This window comes from Podarcis vaucheri (genome assembly GCF_965113315.1).
Source record: "Podarcis vaucheri genome assembly, chromosome: 7".
Classification (NCBI taxonomy): Eukaryota; Metazoa; Chordata; class Lepidosauria; order Squamata; family Lacertidae; genus Podarcis; species Podarcis vaucheri.
Window position 1 is genome coordinate 39,533,835 of NC_138765.1, and position 20,406 is coordinate 39,554,240.

The window sequence follows — 20,406 nt, forward strand, 5'->3', positions numbered from 1 at the left end:
TTCTCAAGGGCACAACCAGCCTTCTTGCATCCCCAGTTCCCTGCTCAGAACTTAGCCTTAATTACAGTGCTGGTTTGGATACCCAAAAGTCATAGCAAGCAGGTGCAAGACTGCATCTGTGCTGTGATTCCATGGGTGCACAGAATGGGACAGTGGTAATTCAGTTTTCTGGCCTTTTTCTTCTTCCATTTTCTAAAAGAAAATATCTGGTTTCACTTGAAACTCTTTAGCTGGTGCCTGCTGAAATATCTGAATATAAAGGGTGGGTGAAACAATTTCCAGTAGTCATGCGCAGGACTTTTCATTGTTAGTTTATTGATGCTCATCGTGGACAAAACCAGAATAAATTATACAGAGTAGGAACAAGTATGTAGAATTCAGCTATTGTTGCATAGTCTTTGTATATATCTGGCATACCAGACCTAGTTAAATTGCAAAATGTGTTTATGGCATTTAATAGATTGTGTTGCATTTTTGGGTCCAGTGGGGGCATGTGCAGCTGTAAAGCAACTTGAGAGCTCTGGGGCTAACCAGCCCTGACAAGTCATTTTAACAATCAGGTTTCAAATGTAAGCCAGAGAGGTGCAATTACCTTCTCCAGCTCTAAATCATGGGTCTTGTTGCTTCCTCAACTGAGGTACAGAGACTTCCAGGAAGGGAGTTAGTTCCTGACAGGTTGTCATTAGTCTGTCTGTCTGTCCCATCCCCCCCAATATCCCATTCAGGAAGTGGCAGACAACCAGATTGACTCAGGAGACCTCATGGAGTGCCTCATTCAGAACAAACACCAGAAGGAGATGAATGAAAAGTGTGCAATTGGAGTCACACACTTCCAGCTGGTGAGTGTGGCTGGTTCTCCAGCATCCCCTAGTTTGACTGAGTCTGGGAGCCAGACAGCCATTATCCGTTTTCGCCCTGGAAGGCCAAAGGCATTTTCCTGTCTGCTGGAATTTGAACTGTTATGGCATAGTCCCCTTTTCAGTGCTGCCTTGGCTTATTTGCCACAAATAAGCTTCCGGATGTTGGCTGCTTTGTGCCTTTAACCACATTCCTTCCAAATCTGCCATTCTCATTCTGCAGCTGGAGGCAGGCAGTGCATGTGGTGGGCCCATAGTGATTTGGATGGGCATTGCATTCACCCTTAGCCTCACTAGAAGGGATAACTTGAACTGAAGCTCAAAGGTGGCAAGGCAAGAAGCAGGGCAGAGAGATGCCATTGACTGGGGCTGCAGTAGCAGATATTCTGTGAAAGGCTTCCTGACTGTGCCTGACCTTGAGAGGAGTCTGTTTGCTTTTCTTTCTTTAGGTTCAGATGAAAGATTTCAGATTCTCCTACAAATTTAAAATGGCCTGCAAAGAGGATGTCCTGAAGCTGTGCCCCAACATCAAGAAAAAGTATGTGTGTGTGTGTCAGAAATTTGGCCTCATGGCTTTTGAATGCTAGAGAAACTTTTGTCTCTTAATCAGAAAGTGGGTGATACCCAAGAGTTTTACACCAAGATAGCCTGGTGTTATAACACTTCTGTCCTCTTCAGGGTGGATGTGGTGATCTGCCTGAGCACCATTGTACGCAACGACACACTGAGAGATGCAAAGGAGCACCAGGTCTCCATGAAGTGCCGCAAGCAGCTACGTGTTGAGGAGCTGGAAATGGTAAAAGTTGCTCTCTTGTTACTCTGAGGCTTTGCAATGGCTTCTGTGGAGGGTTGCATCAGCTTGCGCTACCCTGAAAATATTTGGCTGCCCCTCAGTGCTAGTTTCCTTCTCTCTAATTACCATTTCTTATATTCTAAATCGGGCTTATAGCAGGCTTCTTTGCAAACATTGGTTTTTCCTGGCACCTTGCCACAAGAAGGCAGTTTTTGCTGAGCCAAAGCCATCCCCAGCTGTTGGGGTTTTAGAGTCTTGTTCAACCAGCTCCCTTGGACCAATAGAACTGCAAGCACCTTCTCTCTCTCTCTCTCTCTCTCTCTCTCTCTCTCTCTCTCTCACTGTGTGTGTGTGTGTGTGTGTGTGTTTTAAGGGATTTTTTCCAGAGCTCTCCTGGGCAGCCAAACTGAAGACTGCATTGCACAAGTGTGTTATATTTTGATTCATAGCTTTGGCCTCAAATAGCTGAAAGACTGCCTCTTCCCAACTGACCTTCTAGGGCAGCTTTTCTCAACCCTGGATCTTCAGATGTTCTTGAACTACAATTCTCATCATCCCTGACCACTGGCCATGCTGGCTGGGAGTGATGGGAGTTGTAGTCCAACAAAATCTAGGGACCCAAGGTTGAGAAAAGCTGTTCAAGGGTGTTCAGACATGTAGAGGGTAGTTCCGCCACCCTCAGAAGTTGAGGGAATGGCAGCCTGGGAGAGGGTTTTCTCTGTGACAGCCCCTACATTGCGGAAGTCCCTCCCTACAGAAGTATCTCTAGCATCTTCATCGCATAGCTGAAGACATCTCTTTCATCCTGGCCTTTGACTGTTAAAGTGTTGTTTTGTGGGGCCTCTTTTGCTGAATTTAAAGCGTTCTGTTCCACTTGGAAAGGTTTTGCTTGCTTTATAATTATAACAGCTTTATAAATTTATATTATTGTTGTAATCCACTGTGCAGCATGAGGGTGAAGAATGAGTAAAGAGATCCTATTAAATAAATATATAACCTCTAGAGTGCTGATGGTTGCCTGCAGAGAGCTTCCTAGTTAGAAGATAAACACTTGGTTCTCTCATGGGCTTTTTACTTCTTTTAATTGGTTTTGTTTGCTTTGGATGTTCAAGCTTTCCACCTTCCCTTTGAGTCTGAATCCTTTTTCAATGTGATTCATCTTGCAGACTGAGGATATCCGCCTGGAACCAGACCTTCATGAGGCCTGCAAATCGGACATCAGGGACTACTGCCAGAACGTCCCCTATGGCAATGCTCAGGTGATCTGCCTTTTCAGTGTGCGCTCTCTCTCTCTCTCGATGTTTCTGCCTAGCAAGAAAGGCTTTGACCAGAATACATTCTGCATCAAAGCCCATTTCAGTCTGCTTTGATTTACAGACCTTTTGCTTGTACTCTGACTCACAGCCAAGTCCACTGGATGGGCTGATCAACTGCCTAAGCACCACTGGCAAGTGTTTCTCCAGCACGACAGAGCACTTCTCCATGGGCTCAATTTTCCTCTAGCTCTTCCTTAGTCAGTGGCTACAAAATATCTCACCCTTCCAAAGGAGGCCGGTTTACACTGAAACTACCATGTTGACTGTTGAAGAAAGAGCTTTTACTCGCTCAGTTGAACTTTCAGCCACTAAACCTCCCCCCCCCCCCCTAGGCTAAGTGAACACAGTGACTTCCATCTTATGAGTTGGCTTTTAATATAATTTATTTTGGTACTTCTAAACCCTCCTCAATTTAGCATCCTCCTTAGAATACTTCACCCAAAATGTGCTGTGGGCGAGACCTCCTCAGTGCCAGTATTGCTCCTGTTTTAGATGAGGTGCTGCTTAAAATAATGCAGGGGTTTGGCTATTTTGTTCCATAGCCTTTGCTTTGTTATTTTAAAGCCATTGAGTCATTTACTTACTCCCAGATTAGCAATGCTGCCATCTAGCGTCCAGTTACCCTTGAGATGTTCTATTTATTTAACTGCAGATTATTGAGTGTCTTAAGGAAAACAAGAAGCAACTCAGCACTCGCTGCCATCAGAAAGTCTTCAAACTCCAGGAGACTGAGATGATGGATCCAGAACTGGATTATACTCTCATGCGTGTTTGCAAGCAAATGATCAAGGTAAGGGTGGCTGGTTGATGAGGAGAGGTTTAGAATCAGGCCACATCATGTTGCTTTCCGTGTAACATTTTCTATCCATGCAAGAGTACATGTAGCTGACATTGCCTTGAAATAGGAATCCACATGGATTTTTGTAGGAATATTTTTGGACGTTTAAACTGGGTTTCTGCCTGCTGCTGCTCATGAAGACTTCTCAGTTTTGTTGATTTCCATATTTATTTGTCTGCAAAGGCAAAATCTTTCATTGGGAATTGGCCCATCTTGTACACAAACCCAGAGGCCATTTCTGCATGGCATGGGATGATTTGTTAATATTCACAATATTCTATGGTGCAAACCAAATCTGACCATTTTTAGTGTACAAGCTTGACTCTTCATTCTGGAAAGAGTCAAACGATTCTAATCTTAAAACATCTCCTGACCTCAAGTATGTATTTTTAAATATCTAGCTATGAATATGAGGTTGATACTCAACCATATTCTAATCTTCTACCAGATACTCAAACATATCTGGTGAAAGATCAGAGAAGTAAAACTGAAATGGCAAAGTGTCAAACCCTGGTTGAGGGGCAAGCTTTTTCTCTCTCCTCTGCTGTAACTTCTGTAGAACTTCAGGCTTTCTCAGAACTTTAGGCAGGTGCATGCCCTAAAGGCCTGATACTAAAGGAGATACAGCAAAAAGGCTCTTGGAAGTGCAGCGGCTCTTTGATTTCTCTTCAAACTACTCAGACCAGCAAGAGGATCATATAGAATTATAGCTGAGCGAAGCCCCACTTTTCCCATCTTCCTGTTCTGTTCTTGGTTCAGTGTGTTTCTAAACTTTCTCTACAAAAGTACATTGATTCAGAGGTGCCGTTCCCACCACCTCTCCTGACAGTAATGGGCACGGGTATTAACACAACACCTTTTAAGAATTCATTCCATGCCAAGCAACCTCTGGGTTGGCCTGGAAGTGCAGTGAGGCCTGACTTGTACCTCTTCAGCACTTTGCATTCAGGCAACAAGAGTCCTGGCTTAAGATGGGAAGTGCTGTTGCTCTCCCCGTGCTCACTTGTTGGTGCTTTCTCTCCCTGTCAGAGATTCTGTCCAGAAGCAGATGCAAAGAACATGCTGCAATGTTTGAAACAGAACAAGAACAGCGAAATGATGGATCCCAAATGCAAGCAAATGATTACCAAGCGCCAGATTACACAGAACACAGGTAATGGTGGGGTTTTTCTTGGAATTGGGCCTGGGGTCTGCACTTAAGGGCTGTAATCTTCATTACCTGCAATGTCTGATATATCCCATCTGGACTACTGTAATGTGCTCTACGTGGAGCTGCCTTTAAAATGTGCTCAGAAATTTCAGCTGGCCCAAAGAGCTGCAGCCAGACTGTTGATCAGGGCTAGATATAGGGAGCAAATGATTTCCTTTTAAAACATTTCCAATGGCTACTGGTCTGTTTCCAGGAACAATTCAAAGTGCTGGTTATGACCTTATAAAGCCCTATACAGCTTAGATCCAGGCTATCTGAAAGACCATATTCCCTCATACAAACCTACCTGGGCCCTGAGATCTTCGGGGGAGGCCCTTCACTCAGTCACACCACCCTCACGGCATGTTTGCCGGGCACGCAAGTTAGGACCTTCTTGGTAACTGCTCCCAAACATTGGAACTCTCTTCCCAGAGACGTTAGACTGGCTCCTTCCTGGTTGCCCTTCTGCTGGCAGGAGAATACTTTTGTATTCCAACAGGCTTTTAGGAACTGACCTTTTTTAAGGAAAGGGCTGGTGCTATGATATTTTATAGTTGTTATTTATACAGGTAACTCACATCTTATGCTTATTTTACTTACACGATTGTAGCTTTGTGGGCTGGTGGTAAATAAATAAATGGAGAGCCAAGGAAACCCACTCTCCATTTATTTATTTCCTCCCCACACGTGTGCATAGTTGTGATCACATGCTTATCCTGCTTTGGGAAGGCTGTGGGAGGGCTCTGGCAGCGTCCCAGGTTCAGCCTGCCAGACTAGACTGTCTTGTTTGCTTTGTTTGTGTGGCATAAATGTTTTGTCTATTCAGGTCTGCTGTAGGTATAATCCCCTCCAAGGCAAACTTTTCTTGAGTGTTAAAATAATTTGTCCTCTCCTTGCACAACCCCGTGCCTTCACCATTCAGCATTGCCTATTTGAAAACTGGTAGGATTTTTTTTATTATTTGTCTTTTAAAAACATCTGATTTTAAGTTATTACCTATACTTGAAACGTAAGAGAAGATTCCCTAGCCCAATACTAAAGTTTATACTGTGCATACAAAAAGTGTCAGGTTCAGTTCATCTCCAGTTAAAAGGATCTCTGAAAGAGCTTGATATAAACCTGAATTTTTTAAAATTGCTACCTAATGCAGAGATTTAGCTATGCTATAACTAAGTATGTTTTCAGGTGTGATTGTATGTTCCTCAGCTTTTGCTGAATAAAGGAAAAAGTTTTAAGAACACCCCTTTTCCCCCTCCCCTGGGTTATTTTCCCATGGCATCGGGTTAACCATATCAGTCACCCACCCTTTGATAATTTCTACAGACATTATGAGAACAGCCTGGAAGCAGCATCTGTACTGCTCTATTTATATGCAGTACTGGGCAGAACAAAAAAAAGTTAGAAACCAGCGTGGTTTGGATAGTTGTCTTTAAATTTTGATATCCCTAACCCTGTGTGCATCATCAGTTGATAGCCACCACGGAAGGCTTTCATATCACCTCATCCATGACACTTGGCAATGATTTAGCATTGGCATGCCCTCCCTATCACAAGCAGGACCTACAAACCACACCTAAATGTTACGTATGAATCAGAGATAGTAATTTGTTGTGACCTTAACAAACCACAGTGTAAAGCTAAAGCTTGTTCTTGGCTTCCTTGTTCTTTTGCATCCTTTGAGCAGAACAAACGAACATTGCTGATGTGGATATGATGCTAAACCAGGGTTTGTTGCTTGCACTAGGGGAGGAGGGAAGCAGGAGGAATCTCCATATTAATGGTCAACCATGACCATGAGAGCTGGGAACCAAGTAAGCTGAATTCCACAGCTTGTTCCTTTTTTCTATGCTCCCACAGGATTGTGGGCATCTGCCGAGCCTTGTGTGTATGTAGCTGGTTTCCCAAGAGCCAAGGCCTTGCAACTTGGCTACATTATGGGCAACTCAGTCAGAAAGAACTCCAGTGCTAGGCTGCTTAGTAAAAGTGACTCAGTTCTGCAGCTGGCGCCTCATTCCAGCAGCCAGTCTTCATCACTAATTTTGCTCCTTTCTTCCTTCGTAGATTACCGCCTGAATCCAGTGCTCAGGAAGGCCTGCAAAGCTGACATCCCCAAATTCTGCCAGAGCATTCTGACCAAGGCCAAGGATGATTCTGAGCTTGAAGGGCAGGTCATATCCTGCTTGAAGCTGAAATACGCAGACCAGGTGACTAAGGGGCATGTGTTTCACAAGGACCTAGGGCCAGAAGGTCCCCAAAGGGACTTGTTCTGCTATGTGGCGTGTGCCAGTCAACAAGCATGTTTAAAATACAGGCAGGTCTCAGAAGCTTAGGCCCAGTTATACAGGTTCTCTGGGAATTTGTTCCAGTGATCTGATTTAGTCAACCTAAACTTAAAAGTTACGTTTATTTAACTTAAAATTTAAAAAGTGTGCTGTGTAAATTTTACATGCTGAATAACTATCTAAAGAATTTTTCCAGCAACCAAGCATTTGAAATGAATGTTGATTAGGAGAGAAAAATGAATAAAACCCACTTAATAAAACATTTTAAGTTGGGACAATTGAAAACATACAGTTCCATACATGGTTTAATGTTTGTAAGTAATAGAGTGTTTAACATTAATTTTGTCAAGTCCTAAAAGTTAACCACTTATATTTGGAAAAAGCTGTAACTATATTGAAATCACACAATTCATTATATTATTAGCTAATTTTATGGAACAGTGGATTTTTGGTAATCCATCTGGTGTCACTGATCAGCCTAAGTGGTGCGATCATTATGTTAAAAGGAGTGATGTGTAAAGCAGCCCCTGAGAGTTGAGAAGGCTTCTTCTTGGACCTGCAGACAGAAAGCAAAGGTGATCATTGAGCTGCTGGTAGCCTTCCTCTGCTTATCTTATCTCTTTATCAGCTAAATGGCCCTGCTCTTTTCCCTCATGAATATATCGAGGGATATTAGGAGACAGAATATGAGCATAGGTAAACAATGAAGGAGGACTCATCTCTGCCTTATCTCCCTGGAAGCATTCAGAATTCCCAGCTGTCAGAGGCTCACTTGCATGGGGCTTCTTCTGGTGTGGTGAATGTAACACATAATTACCCTCTTTGATCAGATTGCTTTGGCTTGCTGTATTCTTGCATCTTGAATTGAATTGCAGATTTTGTCTAAGTGCTGCCTCATTCTAATGTTTTCCCATATGAAGAATTCTCCCTATAGAAAAAAGCCATATACGAAGCTGCCTTTTGCTGTCAAAGATTGACTTTAAGAGATTTTTAGTGCTAAAAAATGCACCAAAAATACATGATTGCTCAAGATTTGTGCTGAATGTGCATTAATGATTCTGTGGCATGACTGTTCTTGTTCTCACCCTTAAACAGCGTCTCTCTCCCGACTGTGAAGATCAGATTCGAGTGATTATCGAGGAATCCGCTCTTGATTACCGGTTAGATCCTCAGTTGCAGATGCACTGCTCAGAAGAGGTAGGAGCTTTCAAATTCAATCCTCCTTCACAACTATATATGTTGGCAAGTTCTCATGAGCTCCTGGTAGTACAGTTTGAACTATGTGTATCTGAAGAAGTGTGCATGCACACGAAAGCTCATACCAAGAACTAACTTAGTTGGTCTTTAAGGTGCTACTGGAAGGAATTTTTTTAGTTTGAACTATGGCGATCATGATTGAATCCCCCAGTAGTTTAAAATCACCTTGTGGTTGTCACCTTTTGTGGCATTTGCAATTTGCAGAGAATGGATTTGCTCTAAGAGCTGCTTGTAGAGCAAAGCGTTACGGGAATCCAACTTGGCATTTTACACATAAATTGTTCATATTTCATATGGAATCATCCTGTCCAGAGTTAAAGTGATATGTAAAGTTCATCCCCTTGGTCCTTTTCATGCTATGAGGAATAGTTTGTGGGAGACTCCTTGTTTCATCGTAACTGATATTTAAGGACCTCTTTGTGAACAAGCCTCCCATGAATTTGGAAAGGAACAGGAAGCTTAAAAGCAGGAGTAGATGGCCCCTAATAGTATTGCCTTGCCGAGCAAAAACTCTATGATAGAAGCATAGAATCCTGCTCTTGCAGGGTGGAGAGTAGGTGCTGCTTGTCACCTCTGCTTATTTCCAGAAATTGTTCCAGGCTCTGCCAGCTGGAATTTAGCTTAAGTCAGGGAATAGCTTCCAGCCTTGGCCTTAGGCAACATCCACAATAGAGGACCTCTGGATAATGTTGCTAATCCTCTGGGCTATGTTACACTGTAAGCCTTTCCTCAGTAATAAAGGGATAACATGTACTGAACCAGAAAGTAAGGTTGCATTTGTTTCCCTTGCTAGATTCCATGTTTTGGACCTTTTTTCACATAAATTTGTTCTATCTCCCTCCAAAAGGAGGCTAATTTTGTTGGCCTGTGGTACTATAACCTAATGTATTTTATGTTTTGAAAGATTTCTAGCTTGTGCGCCGAGGAAGCAGCAGCCCAGGAGCAGACAGGACAAGTGGAAGAATGCCTGAAAGTGAATCTGCTAAAGATCAAAGCAGACATGTGCAAGAAGGTAAAGAACTAGGTGTGCTTCTGTGCTAATGGCAAGGGGGAGAATGCTAGATTGTGTACAGCTCAATCTGTTGGCATTCTCCTCACTTCGGAACTTCTTCGGCACTACAGCTTTGTTCCCTAGCTTGGATGTTCCAAGGATTCCTAGGGCTAATTGTGATTTGCTTTCCCCTCTGTCACTGCTCCTCAGTACAATTCAGTCAGCCAAAGGAAGGCATCCATTCCTTCCCCTTTGCATTTTTCTGTTGCCACACTTCAGCACATCCCTTTCAAATTCCGACCCGGCAACAGTCATAAATGCCTTCATAACTTTGAGTAGACTACTATAAATGTGATCCATTTGAAAGCAACTGGAGTCTTCCACACTGCAAAAAAAATCTTACTTTATTTGAGAACTGCTCAGGGCTATAAACCAGGGTTTAAGTATTCCAGGTATAATGAAGCAGCAGGAGGATGAGCAAGTTAAGATGAAATATGCAAATCATTATATTGAGGGTGCATTGCAATTTTCTGCCCTTCTAGGAGGTGCTCAACATGTTGAAGGAGAGTAAAGCTGATATCTTTGTGGACCCCGTCCTTCATACGGCCTGTGCCCTTGACATCAAGCACCACTGTGCTGCCATCCCACCAGGAAGAGGGCGACGTAAGTCTTACAGCTTGCTAAGAAGCCCAGGAAGCATCTCTGCCACCAGTGGTGCTACTTCCACAGAGTCAATCGTTTTTAGTCTTCTGCTCCTGCTCTTGGTATTGAACAAGTCTAGGCACAATTGCACTCTACACAACTTTGCTTAGGATAGATTTGTACACTTCCTAGAGGTGTGAAGGACTAGTGGATAGAATCCCCCCACCAGTGGTAAAAATCATTATACTTGGGGGGGGGGGAAACAGAGGAACTTTCATACAACTTTCATCATCATTGCTTAGATTAATGAGTAAAATCTTTTCTAAGCAATACGTATTTTCTTAAAATATATATAAAATATGTTAAACACAGGGGTCACCAACGTGGTGCCCGTATGCACCCCTGATTATTTTGCCTGGTGCCCATGAAATCTCTGAGCCCCCCAGTGCTCCCCCCCCCAATGAAGTGGTTCAATGGTCGTTACCTGTTTTGTCACCTTGAGAAACGCATAATAGCAAGAAGGTGGGAAGATCAAGATCATGATGATCTGAGAAAAACTGTGCCTTCAATCATTTGTAACACTCTTTCCTCTGTTCTGCAGAGATGTCTTGTCTGATGGAGGCCCTGGAAGACAAGCGTGTGAGGTTGCAGCCTGAGTGTAAGAAGCGCCTTAACGACCGAATTGAAATGTGGAGCTACGCTGCCAAGGTGAGCAAAGCTGCTCACTTTATTCCTCCAGGAAGACCTCTTCTGGGTGCCTAGGGATTGTTGGGTATATGAGGGAATTGGAACAGATGGAAGGTTCCAGCATGATGCATGTGTTGGTGCTGAAGGCCGTGAACACATGATGGAATGCCGCTACTGTAATGACAATCCTTGACACAATATGCTAGATTGGTCTTGGAAGCGAGTCTGAGTTACCGGCATGGACAGCCTTAATATGCATGTCGAGCATGGCTCCTCACCACTTCTGTGCAATTCTAAATTCCATCTGTAGAAAGCTATCCTTGCCAGGGCAAGTGCAGCACAAAATGTAACAGTTGCTGTTACAGAGCAGGGCCCCATCTCTTGATATCTGAGCTCCTGGCCCCTGAAATTGGGGGGGGGGGGCGGGGAGAGAGAGAGAGAGAAATTTGGAAGGCCCAGCACAGGGCAGCTGTGGGAGGGCAATACCATCCTGCTGTTGGACAAGCATGTAGCACCCTAGTGGGGAATCCCCACTCCTCCTCTCCAGACACCTTGCTGCACATACCATGGTTTGTGTTTGCACACTCTGCTGAGGAGAGATTGGTTACAGAAAGAACATCCTGACTCTCAAGGGAAAAGCTTGCAGTTGAAAGGATATAAGGAGCGTAGGACTCCTCTTGCTGCTTTTAGATAGATAGATAGATAGATAGATAGATAGATAGATAGATAGATCTTTATTGTCATTGTCCCATGCAGGACAATGAAATTGCAAAACTACATAAAACTACATAAAAACTACATAACACTACCACAAAACTACATAAAACATTCAAAAACCCCTAAAAACTCTAAAACCCTATTTTAAAATGCACTATGCTGTAGAAACCCTTTATGCTGCGTTTAGAACCAGAATTGCATTTGCATAGAAACTGTTTCTCAGGCAGCTAGTCCTGGCCTTTATAACCCTGTACCTTCTTCCAGAAGGCAGAAGCTGAAAGAGATCATTTCTGGGGTGTGTGCTATCCTGTGCTATCTCTGCCACTTTCTTATGGCACCTGGCAGCTGAGATTTGATCTAAGGTGGGAAGAGTGCACCCAGTTATTCTCTCTGCAGTCTTTACAACCCTGGATAGCATTGTTTTTTCCCTGGCCGTGCAGCTCCCAAACCATACACACAGACCATAAGTTAGTACGCTCTCCACAGTGCAATGGTAAAATGCCATCAACAGGTCCTTTGAGAGATTGTTTTTCCGGAGGATTCTCAAAAAATATAACCTCTGCTGTGCTCTCTTCACCAGGTCTTTGCTGTTCTCTCCCCAGGTTAGGTCGTTTCTCAACTCCATTCCCAGAAATCGAAACACTGAGACCTGTTCCACGCACTTCCCCTCAATAATAAGTGTCTGAATATTCAATTTACATTTCGTAAAGTCCACAATGATCTCTTTTGTTTTCTTTAAGTTAAGGAGTAAGTTGTTTTTCCTGCACCACTCCCCCAACTGCTCAACTTCCTTCCTACTTCACAGCTGTAGATCTTTTTGTGTTCAATACCATGCGAGGGAGGGATAGGATCAGATACTTTTAAAAAATCATTTATTAATGGAAATTGTAAAGCTACCCCATTACACAAAATCTTTGATTGATGCCCAAAACAAGCACAATTAAGGTACAATATAAAGCGATAAACTAAACTAAACACAAAACAGTTTTTACAGCTAAGAAGACTAGTCCATAAAACAATTATTTCAAAGGCCCTTAGGTGAATAGAAAGGTCTTCACCTGACTCTAAAAAAAATCACAAAGCTGGTGCCAGGTGATCATCTTTAGGAGGTGTGTTTCTTCACCCAGGTGCCACTGCTGAAAATACCGTCTCCCTGCCCTACTTTGTTCCTTTATTTTTATTTGAAAGAATTTACAAGCTGTTTAATATATATTTTAAATTTCTTAAGCCTGTGAAGAAGAAAAGAAGGTTCAGGTAAGCACCTATGAGAGAAGGAGCTGGCAGAACACCAGGATAACATGGACAAACGGCCTAGCCCAGTTTATGGTCCTGCAACCCTATTCTGGTCTATACAGGGTTGTAACAAATCGGGTGGTTTTAGAGAAGATTTGTTTGAAGCACTGACCCCTAAATTTCATCTGTACATTGTAGACATCTGTTACGATTGATTTGGGAGCTGACTCTTTTTCCTCCTTGCCTGCCAGGTTGCCCCAGCGGAAGGCTTTTCTGATCTTGCCATGCAAGTGATGACCTCTCCATCCAAGAACTACATCCTCTCAGTGATCAGTGTGGGCATCTGCATCCTGTTCCTGATTGGCCTGATGTGTGGGCGTATCACGAAGCGAGTGACACGAGAGCTGAAGGACAGGTAGAGCCTGCCTTGGTAGTCAAAGGGAAGAAGGAAGGAAAGAAGGCCTGCCTGCCTGCCCGTTGCCCAGTTTGTACAGCCCTCCTCTGTATAGTCTCCCCTCCCACCTCTCTGGAGAGTACAAACAGATTAGAACAGCAGCCCGTGCCAGCTGAGTGTCCCATCTCGTCCATGGCTTCTCCACCCTCGGAACGAGTTGGCACGTGCAGCCTTGGCGGTCCAGCCAGCAGCTTCGTTACCCTGTCGTTAGCGACTGTTGTTTGCCTGCCTGTAGACAAGTTTTTTCTCTTTCTCTTTCTCTCTTTCTCATACTGTCGGAACTGCCTTCACTCCCCAGACAGACTGACAACCTGCAGCTCAAGAGGTTTTTAAAGCAAATTTTTAAAGATCTGTTCCAGACATAGTGTTGGACAGTAGGTCTTGGTGTGGAAGTGTTTGTGCTCCTTGGCTTAGGCAGGAGAACCGAGGGGAAGGGACATCACCCACCATTCACAGCTGGCCTTGCTTTGGACATCTGGCTCACCCTGGAACAAGCATCTCCAGCACATAATCAGTCAGCAAGAGTTGCCTCCAGAGACCCGTCATCATCTCTACTGTTTTTGTGTTTTTGTTACTGTATTCTGTTGTACTTCTTTTTTTCTTTTTGTGGCTTGTTCCTCCGTTTTTGCCAAAAGGCAATGCCTTCCATACTTCTCCACCCCCACTCCAATCTTTGGGGTTAATAAAATATTGACCAGATTAAAGAAACTTCAGTGGTCTTACAGGCACCCCCTGCAAAACCATACTGTATCTCAAGGGAAGCCTTTGGAGAAGCTACGGTGGAGCTGTGGTCTTGGGTAGTAAGGCGGTGGTTTTGGAAGAAAACGAGGATTTGGGCCCTCCCCAAAGGGGTTGGACCCATAGGGTCCTTATTTACAAGTTACTGAAGTTTCCTCCCTGAACTGTCAGGGACGGTGTAAGACTTTTCTTGCTGTCAAGAATCCATCTAAAGAGATCATCAGTCATTTGGGAAGTAGGGAAGCTGGCAGGGCTCCCTACACTCAGCAAGGACGGGGGAGGGGAGGGGGGATAGCTTTCTGAGAGTTGGATGGGAGAGGTATCTTTGCTGAAGTGATGCTTTTAGTAACAGTACTACAGTACCTGTTTGCAATAAGCAGGAGTGTGCTCCTTGTCTGTTGATTGGAGAGCACAGGGAGGAACTCGAAGAAGAAGAAATACGCACGTGCAGGCTCCATGTATATAGTAGGATATCTATCAGCCTGTTAGACATGGTTGCCTGTATGCTTTAGAGGGCTAAATCATGAGTCAGCCCGACACAAGGCTTGAGTGCCACATCTTCTTCCCCTCCCTGCCCCTTTTCCTGCTTTGCTGCAACTGCTCAGTCAGATGTCAACTTCTCAGCGTTCTGCATTAATGTCACAAAAGCGAGGGGCTTTTGGCAATGGGACCAGCTGATCTTAATCATGATGTGGACACTCAGCCATACCACTACTGTGAATATTTTCTGCTGCTCTTGAAGTGTTGGTAAAAGGCACAACAGATTTTAGCTTTAGGGAACCTTTATTTTTCATCCTACTGGAAAGCAAGTCGTTCAGAGTGTGGCTTTGTATTCCTGAGGATGGCAAACTGGAAAAGCTTGTGCAAGAATCTCACCCCACCTCACCCCTGAGGCCCACTGACTGTTTCAGGCCTCCAAAATTAAGGAGAGATGATTAGGGAAATCAAAGATCAGTGGGCGAGCCTGTGTGTACTGAAGGGTTTTTTTGGACTGTGGCCACTAGATTGGATTTCCTTCCCCTACTTCTGATATTACTGAATTTATGAATGGTGACATTGGAAAGGGGTGTGTGCCATAGTTCCCCAACTAGTGCGTGCTCAGTGCATTCCAAAGCCTCTATTCCCTCCCCCCTCCCTTTCACCCACACGTGGATGCCCTTCAGTATTGTGTTTATTCTGTGTTTTAACTCTGAAGCAAGGCATAGACTTCTTTATCCTAAGGAATCCACCTTGACTCTGAAATGGGGTGGCGATGGTGAGGATGCTCCCAGGGCAACTCAAGTCACTTGCAAGAGAGGCAGCCAGCAGAATAATTGCAGGGTGCTTAGAGCTGCCATTCATACTGTAGGAGGCCATATCATCGTCCAAATCCTACACAACGTTGGGAAGAAACTGGCACTTGCATATGGCGACCCTGCAGCAAATGCTGTGAAAGGAGAGGATGCCCCCACCATCCTGGCTAGCACATGCATTCAGATAAGATGCACAACGTATTATTCTTACATTGCTTCCCTTCAGCCAACTACAATTGCCTTCCCTCGATCCTAGTGGGAGTGCCCCATTGGTTAATGAAAGAAAAATGCTCTCCTGAGTAAATTCCCATAATCGGCAGCAGTGGTTTTTGCAGGCATATAGTGATGCTACCGAAGAGGAGCTTGTACGAGATGCACGTAAGGGGACTAGTTGCCTGGGAAGAGACTGGGAAGAGAATGCTGAAGCCATTACAGCCAGCCAGTCACTCCATTCTCTCAGTGACCTTGAACAAGCCATTGTTTTAAAGAGACGAGAAGCAGCCTCTTGAGTTCCAAGCACTGCAGGTCTCTTTCTCAGCATCACCTAAACCTCCATGGAGTCTCCTCAGAACCTGTCAGTTTCAGTCTGACAGCTAAGTATTCCTGCTTTGGGGCTTATTTGAGGGACGCCTGTTTACAAAAATGATCCTTCATCTAAAGTGGCATTGTATTGCAAGTGTTGTGCTTGTCACTTCCTCCTCAGAATACGCGCAACTGCTTGAGGAAGATGGAAGGGGCTGTGCTGCAGTTTGAATGTTTGAAAAGTACTTAGGAATTGGGAGCTTGTTTTTCTGCTTCTTCCCTATAAGGTTCCCTGTTTGAACTTGTAGTACTTGCTGTCTTCACCACTGTGGCCTCGACTGTCTTGTAACACGAGCTCCTCCAGCTTCTGGACCCTGTGCTGCTGCTTCTCCTTCCTTGTGTCTCATCTAAAGCTGTGCTGATGCTGCTCTCTTGGCTCTCATCTCAAGGAAGGTCCCCTGGTTTGATGCATTGGAGATGAAAGTACGCGGGTTGGGCACTGCATAACAGGATTAAAGTTCCCGCAGAAAAGCCCTGGTGGAGCCTAAGGAGAGGGATTTCTTGGCTCTTAGTGGTGGCTCTTAGATGTAGCCTAGGGTATTCTCTTGTCCCAAAGTAAGTTAAGGAACTTGTTGAATTGGAAAACTGTTCCGCTTCATAGTTTGTACAACTGGATTGATAGGTTACACTCTTCCTACATATACACTACATGTGCATCCAGAGCATTAATACTAACAAACTGGAAGAGGGCTGGGTGGAGGGAACTGTCTTTAGGAAGTGGTGCCATCCAGCATGTGGTATCAGCACTGTCCTGGCCCCCGGCTTGTGCTGACACCTGTTCTCATATTGCTAGTCCTTCTGGACAGCTGTGACCAGCATGATAATTGGTTCAATTTCTGTATAGACTCTGAGCATCAGGTGCGCTGCTTCTCCGACACTTGCAGATTCCTCCATCCAGAGGCTCCCTAGCTGGCGCAAAGAGAATTAAATGACTTATCTCAAGGTTCTTGGAAATGCATCAGAGGCAGGCTGCAATTTCCCTTCAGGTACGCTTTGGAACTCAATATAAGTGGTGTTTGATTGAAGAATAGGCATGTTTTGTGTTTGAGAGAAGCAAAATGCAGGTGCACAGAACAACTCAGGGTGGCATAAAAGGGTTCGTATTCAGTGCCCCTCCTGCAGCTTGCAAAACCAGCCCTTTGGAGAGACAGTAAATTGGTAGATGATACAGCTAATGTTGGCTGACCCTTAGTCCTTTTAAAAAATGTAACATTAACAAAGGTTTTTTTTTTTGTAAATTGTTTTTCCTTTCTATGTACAAAATCTTGGCTGTTCTTTCTTTTTACATGTTCATGCTGTGTAATTTTGAATTGTTAACGGAGATTCTGAACATAATGTGCATTTTTTTCTGTACAGATGAAATGGGAGAATTTAATAAAAAAGAGTCTGCAGGTTTTTACTTGTTTTCCTTGTGTCTCCATCAACTGTGAATAAAAAGGGAATCTCCCTCCCCAAGTCATGCCAGACAAATTGTATCTCCTTTTCTTTTTAATCCAGAAAAACTTTTGACAAAAACTCATGTGGTACCTTTGTTGACAAGATGGTAAAATGTGGGCTGGATTATAATTGTTGTTGAATGGATCCACAGCTGGTTGAGTGACCATATCCAATGGGTGTTCATTGATGGCTCTATCTACCAAGAAAGAGGTCTCAATTGTCAGGGCTGTGTTCCTGGGCTGTTAAACACCTTTATAAATTACTTTGATTCAGGGGGTGTTTATCAAGATTTGCAGATGGCATGAGACTGAGACTAATTATAGCTCTATCTGATTATAGCTCTATAAAAGATAGAATCAAAATTCAAAATGATCTTGAGAGGCTGGAACACTAGGCTACAAACAACTGAAATTCAACTGAGATAAACATCAAATCCTGCATTTAGGTACCAAAAAAGAGCCAGATTTAGGTTGGGGCGGGAACCTAGCTTGGCAGTTGGGCATGTGAGAATTTAGGTTTCTTAGTCAACCACAAGCTAAACATGGACCTACAATGCATTTTTGCTGATAAATAAGCAAACACAATCTTCAGCTGAAATTAACACAAGCATGGTGTCCACAACACGGGGAGTAAAAGTTCTACTCTGATTGCTGGTCAAGCCACATCTGGAGTACTGTTTCAGTTCTGGGTGTCACATTTAAACTACATTTACCATCTTGCATTTTTAGCCTCCCTTTCCACCAAGGAGCTCAAGGCAGCAGACATGGTTGCTCCTTCCCCTATTTCATCTTCATAATAACTATATGAGGTAGGTGAGACTGGGATATAGTGGCTGACCCAGGGTGGGGATCTGTCACTACCCACCACTGACATGTGGCCCTCAAAAGGGTGCCCAGAAGAGGGTGTAGTTCAGGCTGAAAAAGGTTCCCCACTCCTCCTGTAGGTGCAAACAAATCTTGCTTTGGAGCAAAGTGCATGATGCCTGTCAGCCACAACACTTCTTGGTATGCCTTATGTCAGTTTTCATGAACCATCCCTGTCCCAGATGGGAATTCCCTGTTGCCCAAAGTGATAATTTCTCTAAGAGTGATGCCACGAGCCACTGTGTCTCACTGATGCAGTGTGGGGTAGGCATACTTGGCTTTGTTAAAATATTACAGGATGAGGGGAAGAGGCTCATTTGGATTGTATCTGCATCAACAGTAGGCTCAAGTGATGGGGAAGGGGGAGGGGACACTGGAACAGTGGTAACCCAATAAAAGCAGAGCGCTTCAAAACTGGGATGCCTGTCTGTGGCAAAGAGCTAGCCCAGGATGGAGAAGATGTGGTATTTTTCTTCTGGGCCAACCTTTGTTTTTTGTGCAATTGGGAGAATGTAGAGCTTAGCTGTTCAATGGTGAGTTCCTAAACTGGAGGAAGAGGATCTTGTTCTATGTGAATTTAGGGCTTTATGAGAATACATTCCCTCCAACTTAATCATGCAAAGCTACCCAATTTGGCTTTTTGGTTGTTGGTTTTTAACCTAGTGCACTACTAAAAATTAATCTTCAACTTTCTTCATATGAAAACTGCTGAGCTTCTCTTGGTCTTGCACCTAAGGACCCTGTGTTTCATCTAAAAAGATACAATGGCGTACAGATGGATGTATTTTTTTAAATGGGGATGGAGCAGTGGTCAACCGTTGCATGCTTCTTTGTCCCACCAGTAGGAGGTGCAGCCTAAAACTTGCTTCATCGCACAATAGACTGGAGTCTCCTTTGCTGGCTAACCCCACACCCCAATATTTCATCTGAACACTGTCCCAAGATGCAGGCAACTTTAGGGGCGAGGGAGGGGGCCCTTTCTCTGCTCTGGAGGAACCAGGAGCCTCTTATCCAGCTGAGGATGGCGACCCTGCTGTGCTTTACAGATTGCCCGCAACTTTACGCCATTTTTGGAGCCTACGAGTTGACAAAAACGGATGGCAACATTAGACCGAAGAACAGTCACATTACTTCCTTTTTTAAAAAATGTGAACAGTCAGTGACAATCGTAGTCGAGCTTTCGTTCATTTATTACATCAACATGTTTCCATTCCTGCAAGTTGCTAGGGTGGGTGCACGGTGCAGGCACTCCTCCCCGTTTTCTTCTCCGTAACAACCCTGCGAGGTAGACTGGGGTGAGAGACCCACCACGGAGCAGCTTCATAGGTCAGCGGGGTTCACCATGTGCAACGGTTCCACCACTCCGGCAGAAGCCTTACGAACGATCCCGCCAACAGCGACTCGATCGGCCCCTCGTTGCTTCCCAAAACGTTTTTAACATATATTTATTTATTGCGCTTGCAGGTATGCAAAAATTAATGCAAGCTTAAAGCAAAGTATTTTTTTTTAATAAAGTAGCGGGAAGCTACCTCGAAAATATGCGGCCCCCCCCCCCCCGTAGCACTGGCAGGTCCTTGGCGAGCAGCGCGCACAAAACTCCCACTATCCAAAAAACTGTGTCCAGGATAAGCGGAGCAGCATTAACGCCGCCACAACCGAGGAACTGTATACTGCGCCTGCGCGTCGCAGAAGCCTCTTTCTTTTCCATCCCCGCCTCTCTGTCTCGGACTGTCACTCAAAGATAGCGGAGTGCGCTTGCGCGGACTCCGTAACCCCACCCCCCGATTCTGATTGGCCGCCGCGCGGCTGATGTACGGCACCGGGTGCGCTGCTGTCGCGCGGTCCGGCCGTAAAGCGCAGGCGGGAAATCAAGGAACGGAAGGGAGAAGGTCGCGCTCCGGAGGGGAAGCCGGCGTAGGTGAGGCGGCCCTTGAGTCGGCCCAGGCCTCGCCTGCCTCCCTTTCCCCTGAGCCATGTTGGGCGGGGCATGCAAATAAGCCTTGCGTGGGCGGGGCCGGCGCATGCAAACGAAGGCTGTGGAGGCGGGGCCGTTGCATGCAAATGTGGCCCCAGGGTGGGCTGGCGGGTTGCGCCAGGTGTGCCCTTTGCTGCTGGGGCAGAGCAGTCTTGCCCTCTCCCCACCTACAGAAATCTAGGCCTACCTTGCAAAGTGGTTGTTGCTGGGCATAACTCTGGAGTTCTTGAATGACTGATAAATTCCTCTTTGAATGTTAAGTT

At 44.7% G+C, this 20,406-nt stretch overlaps 1 protein-coding gene and 1 long non-coding RNA gene across 4 annotated transcripts in view; one reads left to right on the forward strand and one right to left on the reverse strand.

The window, feature by feature from the left end:
- GLG1 (golgi glycoprotein 1) overlaps positions 1 to 17,263 on the forward strand; it is a 65,797-nt gene extending 48,534 nt beyond the window's left edge. Inside the window, exons 15-27 of one of the 3 annotated variants that reach the window (XM_082233449.1) lie at positions 726 to 839; positions 1,307 to 1,395; positions 1,536 to 1,653; positions 2,817 to 2,909; positions 3,619 to 3,756; positions 4,834 to 4,957; positions 7,055 to 7,197; positions 8,371 to 8,472; positions 9,437 to 9,544; positions 10,066 to 10,186; positions 10,767 to 10,873; positions 13,054 to 13,217; positions 16,713 to 17,263. In XM_082233449.1, the coding sequence (XP_082089575.1) occupies positions 726 to 839; positions 1,307 to 1,395; positions 1,536 to 1,653; positions 2,817 to 2,909; positions 3,619 to 3,756; positions 4,834 to 4,957; positions 7,055 to 7,197; positions 8,371 to 8,472; positions 9,437 to 9,544; positions 10,066 to 10,186; positions 10,767 to 10,873; positions 13,054 to 13,217; positions 16,713 to 16,719 (1,428 nt within the window). In that variant the 3' untranslated portion in view covers positions 16,720 to 17,263. Of the gene's footprint in view, positions 1 to 725; positions 840 to 1,306; positions 1,396 to 1,535; positions 1,654 to 2,816; positions 2,910 to 3,618; positions 3,757 to 4,833; positions 4,958 to 7,054; positions 7,198 to 8,370; positions 8,546 to 8,647; positions 9,381 to 9,436; positions 9,545 to 10,065; positions 10,187 to 10,766; positions 10,874 to 13,053 lie in introns of those variants that run through there. The other 2 variants (XM_082233450.1, XM_082233451.1) reach the window with 2 other exon arrangements.
- LOC309538215 lies at positions 17,117 to 19,858 on the reverse strand. The gene is made up of 2 exons (XR_014222135.1): positions 19,300 to 19,858; positions 17,117 to 17,497 (listed from the first exon to the last, which is right to left on the reverse strand). It is a non-coding gene; the product is annotated as an uncharacterized lncRNA (long non-coding RNA).
- Positions 19,859 to 20,406: the final 548 nt, after the last annotated feature.